General features: G+C 46.0%; 1 protein-coding gene and 1 long non-coding RNA gene across 19 annotated transcripts in view; one reads left to right on the plus strand and one right to left on the minus strand.

Annotated features, from left to right (window-relative positions):
- LOC136109513 (myosin-3-like) overlaps window positions 1-8,649 on the plus strand; it is a 32,969-nt gene extending 24,320 nt beyond the window's left edge. For 4 of the 6 annotated variants that reach the window (XM_071816285.1, XM_065852242.2, XM_071816286.1 and 1 more), the window contains 13 exons: window positions 1,193-1,311; window positions 1,807-2,003; window positions 2,211-2,394; window positions 2,623-2,788; window positions 3,405-3,529; window positions 3,727-4,035; window positions 4,121-4,324; window positions 4,455-4,580; window positions 5,886-6,056; window positions 6,146-6,250; window positions 6,327-6,422; window positions 6,546-6,683; window positions 8,446-8,649. In XM_071816285.1, coding sequence (XP_071672386.1) covers window positions 1,193-1,311; window positions 1,807-2,003; window positions 2,211-2,394; window positions 2,623-2,788; window positions 3,405-3,529; window positions 3,727-4,035; window positions 4,121-4,324; window positions 4,455-4,580; window positions 5,886-6,056; window positions 6,146-6,250; window positions 6,327-6,422; window positions 6,546-6,683; window positions 8,446-8,469 — 1,964 coding nt within the window. In that variant the 3' untranslated portion in view covers window positions 8,470-8,649. Of the gene's footprint in view, window positions 1-1,192; window positions 1,312-1,806; window positions 2,004-2,210; window positions 2,395-2,622; window positions 2,789-3,404; window positions 3,530-3,726; window positions 4,036-4,120; window positions 4,325-4,454; window positions 4,581-5,885; window positions 6,057-6,145; window positions 6,251-6,326; window positions 6,423-6,545; window positions 6,684-8,445 lie in introns of those variants that run through there. The other 2 variants (XM_071816288.1, XM_071816289.1) reach the window with 2 other exon arrangements.
- The window catches only part of LOC136109524 (uncharacterized), a 190,910-nt gene continuing 175,852 nt past the window's right edge, over window positions 5,237-20,294 (minus strand). For 12 of the 13 annotated variants that reach the window (XR_011741760.1, XR_011741761.1, XR_011741755.1 and 9 more), the window contains one exon: window positions 5,237-20,160. This is a non-coding gene — a long non-coding RNA (uncharacterized lncRNA). The remainder of the gene's footprint in view (window positions 20,161-20,294) is intronic. The other variant, XR_011741758.1, reaches the window with a different exon arrangement.

Here is a 20,294-nt window from a genome sequence, read left to right on the forward strand (position 1 = left end):
ATAAAGTAGGAATGAAAGAGGTCAACTGGTTATGCTCTGTGCTACACCAGCTCTTAGCGAGGTTAAACATCACGCACCAAGGGGCTGTTCTGTGGCGTGAACTCAAATCGCACAACAGACAGGTGAGGCAGAAATGGCATTGGCAGCACTAACGCTGACCCATAAGCTGGGAGACGATGCGGAGTCGCTCAGATGTGAGCAGGATGAAATACGATGTCACCCAGTCCCACTAGGGCACAGGCAGCTCCGCTCCTCTGCAGCTGTGGGGCAGGGGGTTGTAGCACTGGGTGCCCAACCACACCGCACTGTATATTCCTTTGTGGAAAAAAGTAGGGAAACCTGCCTGGAATCAGTTGTGGAGATAGTACAGAATATCACTAGGTATTATGAAGTGATTTTAGGAGAAAAGGAAGAAAAGGGCGAAGTTCCCTGTGCAGGCCAAGCAGGACCAGAGACTTAGAGTAACCCAGCAAGTGAACAGCAGAGGAAGTTTCCAGAGCAGACAAATAGAGCAAGGAGAGGTCAAATAAACATTGGTAATGGGTAGGAAAGCAGAAGAAATTCACTAAGCCTGTGCAAAGTGGTAGAGAGTATTGAAGTGTTTAGTTAGTAGGAGAGATGCTAAAATTGAATGGGAAGCAAACACAGAATAAGCTAGAAGGAGTGATACAGCCTGAAGAGAAACGTCTAGACCTAGAGACCATTGACCTAATGTTCTTTTAAAAATGAATGTCAGCTTAGAAGAAGTTTAGAGTGGGTAACAAATGAGAAAGGAAAGAGAAATGAAGGTTTGAGACCATAGAGAAACTAAGTGCTGTGCATACAGGTAGTTAAAGCTGAGAGAATTGTGGGTTCATTATGGAAATGTGGAAGTTTGGATGAAGAGCAAAACTCATGATTAAAGCAGAACAGGAGTAACACTGAAGGAGACAAATAGATAAGTGTTGGAGGAGATTGATATCTGTATTGTTATTTCGTTACTAAAACCTGCATTACTCTAAAAGTAAATATGACATGGTAAAAACATATATATGCAATGAGAATGGTAAAAATATATACACAAAGGTAACAACTGCTAACATAACCAATGTTGTGTGGTTCCACTTGTCTGTTACTGATTATTATTTACATATGAATATTTTCAGGATGGTTAATCTGGACACTACTGGAACCTTGTGTTCTCTTGTCACAGGTGAACTGAGCCGTCAACTCGAAGAGAAAGAAACCGTAACATTGCAGCTGTCCAGAAGCAAACAGGCAATTGCACAGCAAGTAGAAGAACTTAAAAGGCAGCTAGAGGAAGAGATTAAGGTAGTGCTGACAACTGAGCACATGCTAAGGCTTCAAAATGTGTCAGGGCCTCAGTTCATTTAAAAAAACACTTATTGAACTTTGTAAATATTATTGCCTACAGTCTAACGCAATAAAATTACTAGTGGGCAGGATGTGTACAGCGAACGTTGTGTTTAAGTGCTTTGCTAAGGAGGTCTCTGACTAGTTATAAGTGGTTTCACTTTTGGTTATATTTTTTTTTGCATGTTTTTTAACTTTGAAAACACAATCTGTGTGATTTTCATAGCCCCATGGAGGAAAAGCTAAAGCATATACCGAGGTGCAAGCATCACTGTTGGTCTTTTCTAGCGGTAGAGCTGAGAAAAGTGGGTTGCAGCTGAAGAAAACTGCCGAGACACTTAGAGACCTCTGGCCCTTTGTCTTTGCAGTGACCGTATTTTTATTGTGCAAGGTCATGGGCTCACCTGCCGGTCACAGCTAAGCTAAATACATGATATTATGGGTCATTTTTAGGCCAAGAACGCCCTGGCCCACGCCCTGCAGTCTGCTCGCCACGACTGTGACTTGCTCCGGGAACAATATGAGGAGGAGCAGGAAGCCAAGGGGGAGCTGCAGCGTGCGCTGTCCAAGGCCAACAGCGAAGTGGCCCAGTGGAGAACCAAATACGAGACTGACGCTATTCAGCGCACGGAGGAGCTGGAGGAGGCCAAGTACATGATAGAGCAGATGAACTGTCTGGATGTTGTATACATTGTGCAGAACATAGACCTACTTTTAGTAGCCTGACCTAGGTTATCTTTTGGCATTTGCATATACGCTTAACTAAAAAAAAATATTCTCATATTTTACTTATTAAACTATGTACATAATACACTGATATTTTGACTCATATACTTGTTTTATTTATATTCCTTAAGGAAAAAACTCACTCAGCATCTCCAGGAAGCAGCACAGCAGACAGAGACTGTGAATTCAAAGTGTGCCTTCTTGGAGAAGACGAATTTGCAGTTGCAGGGAGAAGTGGAGGATCTGACAGTGGACGCAGAGAGAGCAAACACATTGGCAGCTGCTCTTGGCAGGAAACAGCAGAACTTTGATAAGGTGATAAGTGAGCACAGTATCTTTTAAGTCTAACCTTCCTAGAAGGCCAAACTAATATTCCCTGCTTAAGTCAATACTCAAATCAAGTTGAGTCTAACAGTTATAAGCCCTATAAGCCCTATAAGTTATAAGCAATAGGAATCTGTTCTGTTTTCAGAGGCTGCGGTATTTATCTACAAATAAAGATGTTTTCTGTACTAGCAGAAAATGAGACATGATGTCTTTCAGGCTGTGGCAGAATGGAAGAAGAAGTATGAGGAGAGCCAGCTGGAGCGGGAAGCTCTCTCTAAAGAAACGCGCTCGCTGAACACAGAGTGCTTCAAAGTGAAAAATGCCTATGAGGAAACCTTAGATCAGATTGAAACAATCACACGGGAAAACAAGACTCTCAAGCGTACGTGTGTGGCTCTGGTTTCTCATTAACTGCTCATTGTTCCACCACAAGACACGCTCTGCAAGCACACATGTCTGCACTGGGTGCACTGTGTTACAGGGATCTGTCATTACTATTCTCTCCATTTTAATGGAGAATATAAATATCACACCAAACATTGTCAAGCAAGTTTGTAAAGCGACTAAGCCAATAAAGCCTGTGTCCTGGATCACCACCATCTGCTGCAGAGGTGTGAGATCAAAGGCGTTTATGTGCCACTCGCAGATAAAGTGGTGCTCCTAAGAGGCTGTGCAGCTTGGGAAAGTGAATTTTACAGGTGCACTGTGAACGTATAACGACAAGAGCTGTAGTGTAACCCTGATGGCCTATCCAGGGACATAAACACATGCAGGGATCTTCCAGACCCTCTGTAAAGTGGGCTGTGAAACCATCTCGATGCCCTTGTGTTTATGTCATCCTGGCTGTATCTGTTTTTATCTGTACATACATATGCAACTGTGTATGCATGTATGTATATGTATACATGCAAGTATACAAAAGAGGTGTTGAACAGTCAGAAAACAAAAGAGTTCAGCTTCTCTGGCTACCACAGGCTGATGTCATTCTTATCCCACAGAGGAAATAGCTGATCTGACTGAACAAGTTACTGCAAATGGCAAAATGATCAGAGACCTTGAGAAAGCCAAAAAGCAAGCTGCAGCAGAAAAATCTGAGCTGCGGTTTGCTCTGGAAGAGGCTGAGGTGAGTTACTTCAAATATTAGTGGAAAAAGTAGAGAGCAGTCTGAACAGCTTTCTGTTCTCTCCTGGCTGTGTGCAAGGCTGATTGCCACAAACATCAGGAGTTTGTGTGAAGTCGCTGAGTAACATCACAATTATTGTGTTCTCTGAAATGTTCTTTTTGTGTTTGTTTTTCCTTTTTTTTTTTTTTCTTTTAAAGGCATCTCTGGAGCATGAAGAGGTCAAAATCCTTGGTGTCAACCAAGAACTGACTCAGATTAAATTAGAAATCAACAGAAAGATTGCTGAGAAAGATGAGGAGATCAGCCAGCTAAAAAAGAACCATCAAAGGACTGTGGAGACGATGCAGGGTGTTTTGGATGCTGAGATCAGGAACAAAAGTGAATCCTTAAAGCTGAAGAAGAAGATGGAGGGAGACCTGAATGAAATGGAGATCCAGCTGAGCCATGCCAACCGCGTGGCTGCCGAGGCACAGAAACACCTGCACAGCATCCAGGAAGTTCTCAAGGTCTTGGTTTGCCTTTCTGCTTGTTTTATTTTTAAGCACAGTATCTGAGAAATTAATGAGGACAAAATTGGCTCTCCATATTTAGGACACACAACTGCACTTGGACAATGCTCTGAGGACACAGGAGGACCTGAAGGAGCAGGTGGCCATGGTGGAGCGCAGGGCAAACCTGTTGCAGGCTGAAATTGAGGAGCTACGGGCAGCTCTGGAGCAGACGGAGCGTTTGAGGAAACTGGCTGAGCAGGAGCTCCTGGATGCCACCGAACGTGTGCAGCTCCTCCATAGCCAGGTAGTTTGTTCTGCTAAAACAGACATATTTTTTGGTCAAGTGATTCAGAGAGTAAGAACAAATGGTAGTTCGTGGTGTCCATGTGGAAGCGAGCAAAGTCACTCAAGGCCTCTCTTTTTCTCCTTCATAGAGCACCAGCCTTTCTAATACAAAGAAGAAGCTTGAAACTGATATGACCCAAATGCATGCTGAAATGGAAGATATTACTAATGAAACAAAAAGTGCTGAAGAAAGAGCACAGAAGGCAATCACTGATGTGAGGATGATACTTTGTTTTTCTCTTCAAATTTTTGGGGCTCCCCAGCTGCATTGCTGTTAGGAGTTAAAGTAAATGCTCTGGTCAGCAGCTGGAGAAAGAACCAGTCTGTGGGCCTGGTTGAAGAGGTTACTTGTCAGAGCAGGATTAGAGCAACAAGGGGACTTGTTCTGCTGACAAATGAGTTCTTGAGGCTGTTGTCAACATAATGAACTAAGTCCAGATTTAGTCAGTCTGAAACAACTCCAGTGCTGCATGAAAATGTAAAACACACACATACACACAAAAAAACCACCGTAGCACTATTGAAACCAGTGAAGTGTCTCATATATTTAAACACTTGTCTTCTCAAAATCCTATTTAAGAACTTTTAAAAGCAGAATTGTGAGTTTCCATTTAAAATCGATGCTATATCGTCCTGTGCAAGGCCAGTGCAGCTCAGCCAGGCAATAGGGCTGGTATATTGGGGGACCCAACCTGCTAATGATTTTTGAGGCACAGGATCAAAATAAAATCTTAACACTGGAAAACATTATCTGGAGTTAAAATAGAAGGAAAACTTCTCCACTTGCTCATGAAAATGAAGAAAATGAGATCATTTGTGTTCTGTTTGAATAAAACAGAGCATTATAGTGAATTACACACACACACATATATAAAATTTCTAATGCCATTATTTTATTCTCACATTTTTCAATTTAGACTTTTTCAGGTATTTTGCTGCCAAAGCAATCTGTTAATTTTCAGTTTATTTGTGAGTAATGTCATTCAATATTTCACCAAAATGCTTAATTTGATTGTATAGAAATCAAATATTTGAGAGCAAAATAGATCCTAGTTTTGTCTTAAATAGCATAGATTGTTTGAAACCATTTTCTGCCGTGTAACACTGGCTGTCCAGGCTGTCGTGGCAGTCCCAGGGCACAGCTCACAGGCTCCACCGCGCTCCCGTGTGTTATGCGGAGAAGCCGCTCAGCTGTGCCGTGCTCTGCTCCCGAGCTTTGCTGTGGCTTCTGCTCTGCCCCGCGGCATCTGGATGTCAAGAATGTCACCGCAATGACCGAACAGTGAGACAGAGCATTTACCCTCTGTCCTTCCACGTTTTGCAGCCAGCAGATTTTTTCCCATCCTTCTCCCTACTATTTTGCATCTTCTTGCTGCTGCTATCGTCTCACAGGAAAAAAATGAAGCGGGAAGTGTAGTGGAATGAATGGTCAGCTCAACCAGGAATACATCCTCAGGTGGTGCACAGCACACACTGTTCTGTTACATTCTTCCAGTTTCTTGTGTCATCTCCCTTCCAAGGCAGCTATGATGGCAGAAAAGCTGAAGAAGGAGCAGGACACCAGTGCCCACCTGGAGAGGATGAAGAGGAACCTGGACCAGACAGTGAAGGACCTGCAGCACCGTCTGGATGAGGCTGAGCAGTTGGCCCTGAAGGGAGGCAAGAAGCAAATCCAGAAGCTGGAGGCCAGGGTGAGTAGCAGCACTGAACACGAGTGCCTAAGAGACCTTTCTCTGAGTCCTGAGTGAGGGATCATGCCAATTGTTGATTGATTCACCAGGTCCGAGAGTTAGAAGCTGAGCTGGAAGAAGAACATAAACAATACGCGGAGGCTGTGAAAAACGTGCGCAAATATGAACGGCGTGTCAAGGAGCTTACTTTCCAGGTGGATATAAATGGAAAACAATTCTCCTGATGTTTTGTCTCCCAAGGATGTATAATTGCACATTCCCTTTCGACAGAATGAAGAACATAGGAAGAACATGATGAGGTTACAAGATCTGGTAGATAAACTGCAGATGAAAATCAAAACCTACAAAAGACAAGCTGAAGAAGCTGTAAGTCACTAGACAGAAGCAAATACTTATTCACCATTTTCTAGGACTGTCAATTTAAAAGTTGGCTCTCTGCCCCAGCATATTGCCAGATGGTTTTTAGTTCCTTTTGTTTTGCCATTTCAGGATGAACAAGCCAATACTAATCTCTCCAAATTCAGAAAAACACATCATAAACTAGAAGAGGCTGAGGAAAGGGCAGGTATTGCTGAGAGTCAAGTAAACAAGCTCAAAGCTAAAACCCGAGAAGTCCCTTCTGCAAAGGTAAGCCTTTATTGCGGGAGGCAGCTGTGCAGTTCGTACTGTTTGCTCAAGCGAGTCAAGCAGTAGATTTGTGCCTTGCTGGTGGGTATAGCCATGATTCAGAAAGGACAGTTCTGGAAGGAAGGGACTTTGAAGAAAGGCTGAGAGAGTTGGGACTATCCAGCCTGGAGGAGACTTAGAGGAGACCTTTCAATGTATAAAGGGTGCTTAGAAAGACAGAGGAAGTCAGGCACTGTTGTGATAGAAGATGGGGCAATGGTTTTAAACTGAAAGAGGGTAGGTTTAGGTTGGACATAAGGAAGAAGTAGTTTATGGTGAGGATGGTGAGACACTGGAACAAGTTCCCCAGGGAAGCTGTGGATGCCCCATCATTGGAAGTGGTCAAGCTCAGACTGAACAGGGCTTTGAGCACCCTGATATAGTGAAAGATGTCCCAGACCATGGAAGGGTGTTGGACCATATGATCTTTGAAGGTCCCTTCCAACCCAAACCATTCTGTGATTCTGTGACTCTGGCATTTCAGGTTCTGGTGCTGAGCATGAGCCCCTTGGCTCGTTTAATCACGTTAATTTCAGATTTAAGAAACTGTCTCATAAAGTGAAAGTAATGAGAGCCAACCTTACTCTGAACATTCCTAAAAAAGCCTTTTATGAGCATTAGGCAGAATTAACAGTCTGATTGAGAAATCTGCAGCAGCACTGTGTCTTTAGCTGATCTTCCTGAGCAGTTGTCTATCTCCAACCCAAGACTGGTACAAGATCTAGAGCCTGTTTTTCCTGGTGTGATCAGATGTAGCACCTTTTGACAGCACTAGTCCAGCTTAGTTTGTGGTTGGAAGTAAAATACCCCCAGTCCACATTTTGGAAAAATTACTGGTGCCTAGAGCATGTTTCCAGGAGGTGAAGAACCTTGGCTCCAGGTTGCCTTTTGCTTACCCACAGCATCCTCCTACACAGCATTTTAACTGTGAAAGAGATGCTATGGAGAACATGCTTTCTCCTGAAGGCTCTGCCCTGAGACTCAATAGACAACGTTGGTTCTGCCAGAGGCTGGTGTGCAGCTTCCAGTGAGTCATTCAATGCCACGTAAAGGGCTTTGATTCCCCAGTACCTGTGAGGTACCGTGCCAGGATCCCGGGGAAGCCCTTGGAAGGCTGAATCCAGGTTCCTGAGCAAGTCTTTGGACATGAGGTTACCACACAGAGGGAATGCTGACTCTCAAATTGAATTGAAAGCCCAGATAGGGGCAAGATTTGAGGTATCTCTTATTGGGTACGCCAAGGTAAAGGCAGGTTGAACATGCTGACTGTGGGCAACTCTCTCTGCAATATGCTCTAGTTTTAGATTTTGCTTTGAGGTACCTGATATTGTGAAGTATATACGGAGCCTGGGCACCTGGCATGAATTCTGAATTGTGCTCTGGGAGGCCTGAGAATTGAACGTTGCACTGCCTAAATCTATGAATAGATCCCGTGGATTTATGCATCCTTTTACTCCCTTACATGCTTTGCATTCCCTTTTGGAAACGCTGGGATACCCCTTGTCCCAGAGGGTGGGCGTGCGGTTTGTTTAAGCACAGCAACAGTGAAGTAACCGGTGTGACCGCGTGACGTGGCGATGTGTGCCCAGGATTACAGACACTGCGACATTGACCTGGGCTCCACCTGCACATCCTGACTGGATGGTACATTGAGACAGGTGATTTTAGGGACCAAAAGGCTTATCTTGACGTGTATGGATTAAACAAAGCTTCTTCTTTCCAGGTGGTGTTAAGAAGTGATAAATGAGCTTCTTCTGGGATAACTAGAACTCACACAAAGTATCTTTCCAGCTGTGGATTTGCAGTAGCTAGAGCTACACTGGTAGGAAGCAATCTTCCATCTGCTTATGGACACAAACACAGTCTGTCACTTTGCTGCTGTACCAGTGTCAATAAAATAGATACCTGCAACTTTAGGTGCTCCGAATGTTGCTGTTCAGATGAGAGTACTTTTTTATTTCTTTGTTAAACATGGTCAAAACCGTTGATTTGAGTCTTACTGCTGCAATGGTCATGTTTGAGCAACTTTTTCCTGACCTTAAAATGCAGGTGTGTGGATTGACTGGGGCTGCAGGTGGGAGGGCAGGTCTCACAGTCACTGGGACGGTGTCTGCAGTGCCTCCAGGTGTTTTCTAGGCTCTCACCTCACAGCTCTGGTGGAATGTGCTGTTCCTTGTAGTTTCATACAGTAGTGCCACAAAGAGAAGTCTCTCAGGGGTTCCTTGCTAAATCTAGACCTGGTTATTGCTGCTGGAGTTGTTGTTGGAGCACACTGCAGCGCATCCCTTGCTAGGTAATTTATTCCACTGGTGATTTTTTTAAATGTTAGTTTTTATTTTTTTTCCAGTTACAAGATTTAGAGCATCTGACATTGGGGTAGGAGGTCTCTCAGTTACTCAAAATTTCCTTGGCATCCTTTAATAGCTGGGGCATTGTGGCATTGCAGTTGAGGTCATGAAAGTTGGGCATCTAATTTTTATCTCCTGCATTCAGCCCCATCTTCTTATGTCCCTTTCCAAATTCACACTCCAGGGCACTGATGAGTTGCCGTGTTTCTGAGTTAGCAAGACTTCATAACCATCGCACTTGTACAAGGGAATGAGACTGTGAGTCCATCCATTCTCACCTTACATTACTGAATATGGAAGAGTTATACATGGATGTGGAGATATGGAGGGTCCTTACTGCCACATGCTGGTTTCCAAAAAAGACAGTGTACTGTCTTTCATATATATGAAATGCAGTTTAAAATAGATGGGGATTTTTGTAACAGTGAATGCATTCAGCATTTTCAGCGTCTGAGTGGACTTGATCTACAAGTGCATTTGGGAGATGAGATCTCATTTTGATGGCCCACGCTATGAATCCACCGTCACACCCAGATATTTCTCTGAACCCACTGGAACAATCACATTTAATGCTTTGGTTCCTATTTGCAAACCATCACAACTGTTCATTGTGACTGAGTCAAATGCCAAGGTGCTGTAAAGCCTGTGGCACTTCCTTGTTTGTCTTCTCAAACCAGGGACTGCTGTCATCAGTTGTGTTTTTCATTCTGTCCCAAGACCTGGGAAGCAGATTGTCTGCAAACACTGGTGCAGGGACTCTGTTTTGCTCAAATAATTAACTAATGCCCGCAAATTCCATGTCTTAGATAAACAGAATAATTGCCAGGTTGGGCAGATTCGAGGTTACTGATTTTTCCTCTCACCTTGTTCTCTGAAGGTCTGTGAACTACTGCCCTAGTTACAAACAGGTTTTCACATTTCCCTATCAGTGTTTAATAATGATCATTATGCAGTGGCCCAAGATTTCCTATCACTCTGCCCAAAAACCAACCTCATTAAATACTGACTTGATGAGCTGCAAGATCTTCAGCTTGTCTGAGAAACCTGGAACTCCATAAACCTTCTCAATCAGCCCAGCCATTAGTTTCCCCAAAACCTGTCCTTACACGATGATTCTTTCAAAAGGGCCCTGTGATTTTGGGAATCAGAATGCAATGCTAGTTTTTCACACCAGTTGGGACAGATCTGGGTGTGCTGCTCTTTAGCTCTCCCAAGGGATGACTTTGGTGTCAGCTCCTGCTGGCTGGAAGCAGCGCTGTCCCGGGAGGCTGCCCATGCACGCTGCTGTGCTCCAGGGTGCCATCCAAAGTCCAGCATTGCTCTTTGGTCATGTCACTGAGCCTAGGCCACAGTGTCAAATATTGCACAGTACAATGATCTATTAACACTTTGTAGATGTGTAGAAAACCAGCTGTAATTTGCTTAGGAGTAGCTGTGCAAAACCAATGGGAAATTACTAACTGCTAGGAAAGGCTAGCAGCTCTAATGAGGGCCCTGTCACTAATCATTCCAGAGTATCCAGGCGTCATCTGGCATTTGTCACGTAGGCCTGCCAGCCCTCTTTCCTGCTTTTGGTACTAAGTTTGCTGATTGTTCTTGCCCCAGCTACGCAGTCCCTGGTCTTCTGAGACTTTCTTGCCTGCCCAAGCACAGCAGGCAAAGCAGAGCAGCCCTGGCAGTCCCTGGGGAATGGGGATCTGCATGGACATGGCTTTAGCAGGATAACCACTGCCCTCACCCCAGCAGCTCCTTTCTGCTGCCACTGGAACTCTATCCCGTTTCAAAAAGGGAATTCACTTTCCTCTGGTTTAAGGCTTTGTCTGTGACTCACAATGGGGTTGGCTGAATGGCAAGCAGGGGAGCCTGGCTATCCCACCTGCCAGCCTTGAGTCCCCAGCTTGACCACATCTGGAGATCATGATGCCTCCAATGGCATAAAATGCTGTGTGTGTAGATCAGTCCGGCTAGTTTGGAGCTGAGGATCCTGACAGCATGGCTACACAACAGGGCTCAGGGCCTGCTGGTCACAATTTCGTGCAATAAGAATAAAACAAATTGGAAGAAATGCATGACCATGGTCAGGAAGCTTCAAAGCTCGAGTTACTGCAAGGAACCTTAGTCCGCGCTGAGCTGCGATGGTTCAGGGCAGGATGAACGGGAGCGCTCGGCTGCTGCAGAGCCTCTGAGGAGCACACAGCCCCATCCGCATCCCCATCACTCACCCCGCCACAGCGTGGAGAGGGTTTTGAGATTCCAGTTGAGTGTCCACCTGGCAAGGCTGCTCTGTTGGAACTGGAACCTCATGAGATGGCATGAGGATGGGGAGAAAAGCCTTTCTCTTCATCACCGGCCTGACCATTAGGTGAGCAGCCAAGGAAGGGCTGTTCATGCTTCCCACACCCAGTTGTACTGTCTTGTGACAGACACAGGGGGATGCACAACTGCTACAGAGGTGCCGGGCAAAGCCAGACTGCTGGGGGTTGTAGGAGGAGTCAGATTAATTTATTATGCTGATGGAAAAATACGTTGCCCATAAACAAACAGTTGTGCCTTTAGTTTGTCAGCGGAACCACCTGAGTCTCCATCTGCAGAAGTGCTGGACATGCCTGGGACCGGCTCAGAAGGCTGGGACTGTGCCAAGGAGCCTTCTTCCGAGAGCTGGCATCAAATCCATCCCCTAAGGGGCTCGGATTGCATTGAGTGGCAGCACTTTATGAACTCCCTAATACATATTTAATCCCAACCACTTGCTCCTGACTGCTAACACTGCTGCTGTACATAGGTCCAGCTGAATAATGTAGAGTCCCAAGGGAAACTGACTTGGACAGCTGATCCAGCTGGAAAACTTTTATGAAAAATTGAGGGATTTTTCCCCAGATCTGTTTTTCACAAAGCAATGAAAATAAAGCAGACATAAAAAATCAATGAGACATAAAAATAAATTGGAATTAAAGGAATACATACCAGTACGAAAGAGGTTGTTAAAGGGATGGGGATAAGTTGAGGAGGGGATTTGTGATGACTACAAAGAGGAAAAGAGGCCTCTCATCCATGATGCTAAAGAACCACTCGGAGAGAGAGATCTTCAGGTGGTAAGAGGTGAATACCCTCCTGGTTGCAAAGGAATTGTGTTTCACTTGCACAGAGTCACACACCCACTGGTATCTCTCTGGCTCCCCAGGATGGCATTGAAAATAAAGGAGCAGCCATGCACCCTAAGCTCAGGGACAGGTGCACACCCTCAGGCAGGACTTGCCATGAACACGGCTGGGCTGTGCTGATGGGTCTGAGACTTGGAGCAGTGTCCCTGGAAAATGCACAGCTCCCTCCTGGCCCTGCCTTCTGGGCTCTGAGGTCCCACCAGATTGCCCATCAGCCCTCACCAGAGTCACTCCAGAGGAGAAGACAAGGCCACAGAGAGCTTTGGAGGTTGTGCGTGTCAGGAGGAGCAGCCCATCAGTTGTCTCCCTTCATCCTCACTGCCAAAAGCTCAAAATAGCCCTGCTCTTGCAAGACTCCTGTGCAGGGTCAGGCCTGTTTGTGTAGATGACGTGCTGCCACTAATAGCACTCCAAGACATTCCTCGGGGGGTAGGTTGCCTTCTATATCTCAGTGCAACGTGCTGCCATGTAGGAGCTGGACAACTGTGTTGTGTCCTAAGACGGCAGATGCTATTCTTATCCCAGAGACACTCGCTGCAGCACAGCTCCTTTCTCAGCTGCAATGTTAAAAATCAGAAGCAGCCCTGAGTGTTCTCTCCTTGGTAAGAGTAGAAATCAAGAGTGGCCCCTTTGAAGTCCGTGCAATGGCACTGTGCCAACCCAGCGTCTGGGTGCTCACCGTGCCCCCCTGGGATGTGCTGCCCCTTGGGGAACACAGCAGCTGCCCAGGCACTTCCAGGGGTCAGCTCATTTTGGGGTGGATGGGGGCAACACTCCTCTCGGACATCAACAAATTAAAGCAATCCCTGTGGACTTGAAAGCCCATTTTGCTGATCAGCAAGAGGCCCCAATCCATGAATCCCTTCCCTGGTGAGGAAGGCAGGGGCAGGGCGTGCTCCACGCTTGCTCCAGGGCCAGCAGCGTTTCAGAAAGTCACATCTCTCTCAGCTGAGTGGAGCAGGAGCAGCCCATGAATATGTTGAGATCAAGTACGGAGCTGGGGCACTAGTGTATTAAGTGTGATGCGAGCATCTCAACTCACCTTCCTGTGACTCTCATTGGAGAAAAAACATAATAAGCTGGTAAGTGAGAGAGGGTGGAAATAAGAGTAAGTGTAGGGCTGAGGTAGGGTTGAAGTTGTGCTGGGGAGTGCAGGGAGGAGTCTGAGAGGAAGAAAGTGAGATGAATGCCTGGGAGGAAAGGGGATAAGTGATAAGATGATAGAGGATGTGAGGGGTGGAAAAATTGACAGCATCAGGTATGGGGAAGAAAGGTCAGAAGAAATCTGAGGCGAAACTGCTAGGAAACACTACAATGTCACTACTGCAAGTGACTAACTCATAGCCCACCTTGACAGAGCTTTGCAAAGCTTAATTTTAGTTTTTTGTATTTAATCTGTAAAGTGAAGTGCTGTGTTGTTTCATTACCACTGCACATGGCACATGACCCATGCCCATGCACTGTGTTGCGGGCTGTACTGTGAAAAAAGCATCTTCAGGCAGCATTTCCCAGCCCCAGGAGCACGAGCTGTAGAAGAGGCAGTCAAACGCCATACCTACCCATGGCTGAAGACCGCAGGGACCACTGGCAGCAGCTGGAGTCTGGGAATCCCTGAATGTGGCCAGAGCTCAGGTGCCCCATCCTGCTCCCCCGGCAGCCCGGGCTGGGCTCCACTGGCCACAGGAGCTGCTGCTTTTTCTGGTAGCGAGTAAGTGGATGAGAGAGTGCAGAGTGGCCCCCGTTTTGAGCTGCTGAGGTGGCCCACCCCACAGGGACCTGGCTTGTCACTCTGTGTCAGCCCAGCCTGTGGCTACCACCTGTGCATGTATTTTTTGAAGGATTTTCCAAGAAAGAAAACAACCGCCCCAGAAGTGGAGGAGGAGATGGGAGCAGAAGCCAAGCGTCTCCGAGCGGTGCTGGCCACCCCTGCCCTTCCCGGGAGGAGGGGTAGATACGTAATGGGGAAAGGAACGAATTAGTGGTTCTGATCTGGGGGAGGATGCACACAGGAGGAGCAGAGGCTGGGAAAAAATCCCCACTGACCGCCACTGCCCTAAAGCCTGCTGGATTATCAGGATCAAAGTGGAACACTGATGTGAGGATGATGAATTTCTCAGTGCTTCATGAAGAATGAGGGTCATTTTGCATTGACACTCTATCTGTGGGCTGAGGCTGCCCGTCACCTGATAAGGGCTTGTGCCAAGGTCTTGAGAAAAATATCAGACCATGGTGGCCATAAACGAACATCTCTGAGAGAAAGTTTAAAATAGATGCAGCTGATGGGCTCATATAGATCTGGCGTCCCATATGGATGGCCAGGAATCTCCTGAGCTCAAACGCAGTGTTCCAGTAATAGTAGAGCAAATGGGTGAAAACACTCCCCTTCAGAAATTCTTTGTCAGTAAAGTCAAATTCAAGAGTTCACACTGTAAGCTCCTGTCAGGAGCCCCAGGAGAGGAGGAATCATCTGAGATTTGCTATTGGGGTCTCACAAGTGTGGTTTTACAGGCCCTGCCCCGAGCCCCATGCCAACAGCACAGCCCTGACTTCAGCAGAGTGGTGCTGGGACAAATGCAGTGCAGCACACAGGACGGCTTTGGGAGGTAAAATCTGAGCTTAACGAAGGTAAGAGACAGACAGCAGTGTGGGATCATGGGTCCAGTCTGCTGGGACACCTTGTGAGGAACCCTGCAAGAGACCTGGAGATACTTCTCGAGGAGCAACAGGCACCGAGTTGGAAGGAAGGCAATGTACATGTGTTGCTCAGCAAAGTAGTGATGGAGTGAAGCTGGCACTGCATCTTGAGCTGCAGAAGATTCAGCGTATACTTTCTCAGGCCACAGTCCTGGTTGAGACATGAAAGCCCCTGGCTGCTGGCCGGTGGCACAAGGTTGTTTGCTTTACGCAGCTGGTCAGCCGTCCAGGGGGAGCAGGGGCTTGGGTCCTTCCCTCCCTATTTCCAAGAGATGCAATTGAGGAAACGTGTTAGGCTGACCACCAAGGAAATCTATCTGCCAGCATAAAATAATGAGGCTGTTGACAAATTTCCCAAGGGTGCAAAAGGAACTTTTCTGCAACCTAAAAATTCAACTCAGAAAATACCACTAGAAATTTCTGCTAAGTATCCTGTTGGTAACTTCGCTGCAGTGCCTCTGTCACTCAGAAAATTCCATGGTAACCATGGGCTATCTTAACCTTGAAAAGTATAGTTTAAAGTGAACATGTTAATACGAGTTCTGTACAAGTATACTTCCATTTGCAGCACTGAAATCTGCCCAGAAGTGGGATCATCTGTCACAGATGAGTGTCAGCCTAGAAGACATCACCTCATTGCCCTCTTTTTTAGGATGCAGTTGTTGCTAGTGCTAATATTATGCACCTAATCCTGATTTTCCTTCCCTCCCCCTTCTGCCACTTGCTCTCTTTTTTCTTTGTCTTACCCGGAGGCATCTTAGCCTGCCCACCCCAGTCCCCTGCTCTGTAACAGGAGCTCCTCAGCTGCTTTGGTGGGTGATAGAAAGGGCATCCTGAATGTCATCTCCTCGGCCAGCTCTTCTGCTGATCTTTGCTGGGAACATAAGGAGTCTCAGTAACAGCACAACTCTGATACGAAGTGAAGAGCTGATCACCCCCAAATAAAGGTTTGCTGCTTTACCTGTCTCTCTGCTGCTCTGTTAGCTCGAGTCTCACTGCCATTTTTCTGAAAGCAGACTTTATAATCATCAGTTGTAAGAACTCTTTATGCAGATGAAATAGAACATCAACTTCTCTGTCCATACGGTGAGCCTGGGCCTTACATAGACCAAACCCTATAGAAATTCAGACTCTGAAAGGAGGACTAGGAGATAGGAAGGTCACCAGAATAGTGAATATTTGCCTCCGAACATCAAGTCAGTGCTCACTGGTGGCCACAAAAGGCAAACAAAGTACCAGGAATTATCAGGATTGACTGAGAACAGAAGTCACTGTACCAGCCCCACAAAGCACCTGCTATCTGCAGTTTTGGCCTGTGCAATTAGGAGGGGGACAGAGAAAGATGACAAAACTGATGAGAGCACTGGAGAGACAAGCTGTCCAGACTATGATCTCTCACTTCAGGAAAGGAGCAAACAGGTGGGAAGATGGTGTGCTTACATAATATTAAAAACAGTATGGAAAAAGTGAAACTGGATTTTCACCAAGCATCCAAGGTACATTCATGCACAAAATACCAGCTGGGCCTTTGCTCTATGACTGTCTGCTTATTCTTAAATTTATGAGACTATCTCTGCATGATGCTTTTTTTCTGCTCTGGCTTTCTCACAGTGGAACAAGCCGTACAGATCCTCATTGTTCTCAGCCAGATGGATGCACAGCTGCTGTTCCATATCCTCTCAAATGGACTGGGGCTGAGTTTTGTATAGTAGCTGGAAAAGCAAATTATTTGTGGGTAAAATTCTCTGGAGACTTGGCGAAAGGAAGGAAAGGGATTAAAACAAAACCTTACTGTTTAAGAAAAGCCTACTGCAGTCAGCACCGTTCAGAAACAGGGGATAATAATCATGTCACGATGACAGCAAAGTGGCTTTGCCTGTGCCAGAGCTCTGTGATGCCAGATTACCACTGCGGGAAGGCAGAGCGGTGGGTAGTGCTAAATAGCTGCTCCCAGAAACCACAGCCACAGCTTGTCCCCATCCATCCCACCAGCTGCAAGCCTGGATAGTCACGGATCTTCCTACAGTTCTCTGTTCAAGCTCAGCCGCTTCCACCTCCCTCTGCAGGCCACCAAAGTTGCTAAAAACCCCTTTCGTCCAGTGCTGTTTATCATGTAACAGGTAGCAACACAAGGGAGAAGATAGCTTGAAACGGCATCAGCCTTCAATTAAGAAGCATCCTAGTGCTACAGCACCCATCTGAGGGAGTCTTGTCAAACAAACCAAAACAAAGTGAAACTGGTGTTTGTTCTGTGTAGTTTCTTTCATACTGGTGACTAGGCAGGATGTTCTTTCTCTGCAGATATATGCTAATTCCTCTGAAAATAAGTAAGAGATGGAGCAGATATAGACAAAAATATTTCAATTTCTGAACACCAGGTCATATTGGTCATTATAAATGAGAGGAACCTAACTTCAAAACCATGTCCAAGCAAAGTTGCATGTCACCAAGTCTGTCACCTGTACGACATAGTGTTTAGAGACAGTTGGTAACACATCAAACAGCAATGTGTATATAAGCATTAAGAAGATGTATATAAATTGTATATTATGGAATACTTACAGTGTTTTATGACAGTCTGGAGACCAGTCACCCAGCAAGCCTGTTAGGTTGAAGCAGGGCAGAGTAATCACCAGTAATTGCCTACCACATGCAGGGCTGATTTCATTTCAGCTTAGCTCTGATGTGGGCTCAGAGACCAGCACATATATGCAGACATTCCTGGTCTCTCCCAGGCCCTGAGCGTCTCCCAGTTCCTGGTTGTGGCATCAGGGACCCCGATCACCTGAGGAGGAGCAGCTAAGTGACCTGACACCAGCACAGGAGACCCTGCTGTCTGTGTGGGATGTGACTCTGCTCTCCAGGCCATCAACCCACAGGAGGAGGTTTCCTACCAGAGCAGAAGCTGAGCAGCACTGAGCTCTCTCTTGTCTCCCAAGGCTCACTGGGAGGGTGTGCAAGGAGACTCCTGTTAAAGGAGATGTGTGCTGTATGCCATGAGGCTCCATGCAGGGGGACAGGTAGGTCAGTGAGACCAAAGGGTTTTTAGGTTTCATATAGAGATCATGTAAATGTGTTTGTGCTTCTGTCTCCCATTGCTGGCAGTGACACAGAGAACACATTGCTGTTGTCAGTACGGTTTCCCATGTGTGCCTTATTTGCTTTTGCTCCAGTCACATGAGATTTTTCACCAGCTTGAGGTGGTTTATGCTTGAGAAGGTTTCACCACATGGGTGAGACATTGTGTGGAGAACGGGTATCTGTGGAGACTGGGATGACGAGAAATGTCTCAGGTGTAAGACTCTACATGTTGCCTTGATCTCATCTAGTACAGATGTTCATAGAATCACACACAATCACAGAATCATTTGGGTTGGAAGGGACCTTTAAAGATCATCTAGATTAACCTCCCTGCCATTAGTAGGAACATAATGTGATCTTCTTTCCTTCAGTGTTACCTTATGGTCAGAAATAACACACAATAGTGATGGTAGCTGCTGTTCACTGTATCGTACACCCATTTTCTAACAAATGGTACCTAGTGACTCAGAATGAAAAAGGTTTCTACTAGATTCCTAAATTCCTGTAACAGGGCTGGGGACATGCTTACCAGCATACAATTACCACTGTGAATGTGTCCAGCCTGTGATAACAAGAGGACCTTCCTGTATTCTGCCTGCCCTGCTGCTCCTCAGCAGGTGGAACTTCTTCCTGGTGCGATGTGCTGCACTTTGCTGCCCCAGTGAGCTCCACGGTTCTCTCACTCTGACTTCATGTCACACTGGTCCTCAAGGGCTGGAAGCTCCTGAAGCCTACTGCTGCTGAGGACATTTCCAGGTGACATACTTGAGAAAGCAGCATTCTGGAGTTGGTGTTCTGGAGGGATATGCTTTGGCAAGTTGCATGGAATCAGCTGTCTCCAACAATGCAATGAGATCAAAGATTCATGCCCAGTGGTCCACTCCAGAAAAGCCAGGACTCCAGGAAAATTTCTGTTTCTTAGCACAAAACATGAAGCTGTAGATACCTTCTCTGCTTAGCTTTGAACAATTGTCTGCTTTGGATGGATAGAGGAAACCTCTGCGTTAAAGCCACAGAAATGCTGTTGCGAAGGAACATCTGGATATCTTTAGTTCAGTCTCCCTCTTCAAGCACATCTATTGCAGATGTTGGTCAGATCAGTCGTGGATTTGATTAGCCAAGCTTTTTGGACTGAGGCTCCACGACCTCTCTGGGTAGCCTATGCCATTTCTGCATTACCTAATAGTCAAGAGTTTTCCTATAATGTCTAACTGGAGGCTTTCAAGCAACAATTTATGGTCATTGCCCCTTGTTATGTTGACTGTTACTCATCAAAAAAGCTTGGCACATTGTCTTTGTAACTGCCTCTCATGTACATTAGCTCTTTATTCCTCAGACTAAACATGCCATCGAACTCTCTTCGTAGCACAAGTTTTCTAGACCCCTGCCCGTCTTGCTAGTCTTCTGCTGGACCCTTTCCCGTTAGTTCACAGCCCTTTGGAACTGGGGAGCCTAAAATTGGATAAATCATTTCAGATGAGGACTCACGAGTGCCAAGCAGAAGGGTTAATACCTTCCTACCACCAGGTGATCATGCTTCTAACACCACATGGTATTTAGTTCCTCCTCTTTGTGGCGAGAGCACTCCTATTCATATCCACCACAAACCCAAAGATCTTCCTCCTGGGGGGCAGCCTGTTCTAGTTAGAGGAGCAGAAGGCCTGAGAGCAGTTTTCAGGGCGAAAGACTGGGGATCACCAGAACATGATAAAAGATTCATTTTCCTACTCCAAAGCCTTCTGCAATACAGTTACTTTTTCGTGTTTCCAGTTCATGAGCTTGACAACCCTGAACATGCATGAGAGGGATGTTCCCACTAGCCAACACACAGCAGTCTGTGGCCGCTTCCCCTCTCTGGTCTGGCTGTGCTGCCTAGCTAAAAATTACCTTCTCAATACTTTTATCTCAGCTAACCACAGGGATCAGGAGAAGCAAATACACATCTTAAGGGCTGGCAGAAAGGGAGGCAGCTGCCTGATCTCTGTCTCAAGAAGGGTCTATTTTCAGCACGACTGAATCCTTCCTCCTTCCCGGGGAATGTGCACCTTGCCAACACCACGTTGCTATGCGGAACAGTCTGTGTCCAGAGATGGCTTTTAGTCCACCTCTTCTAATTGTGCTGTGGTTTGCCTCTGGTCCCAGTGAAGTCCAGCCCTGCAGAGATGGATACAGGATTGAAAGAAAATTAGTGGCTGTCAGGAAACATTGCATTCTCTTTTTTTTTTTTTTTGCATTGAGGCACTTGAACCTCTTTCAACAGGTCCCTTCCTGGACAGATTTCTCCTTGG

This window comes from Patagioenas fasciata, chromosome 18, assembly GCF_037038585.1.
Source record: "Patagioenas fasciata isolate bPatFas1 chromosome 18, bPatFas1.hap1, whole genome shotgun sequence".
In the NCBI taxonomy this organism is placed as follows: Eukaryota; Metazoa; Chordata; class Aves; order Columbiformes; family Columbidae; genus Patagioenas; species Patagioenas fasciata.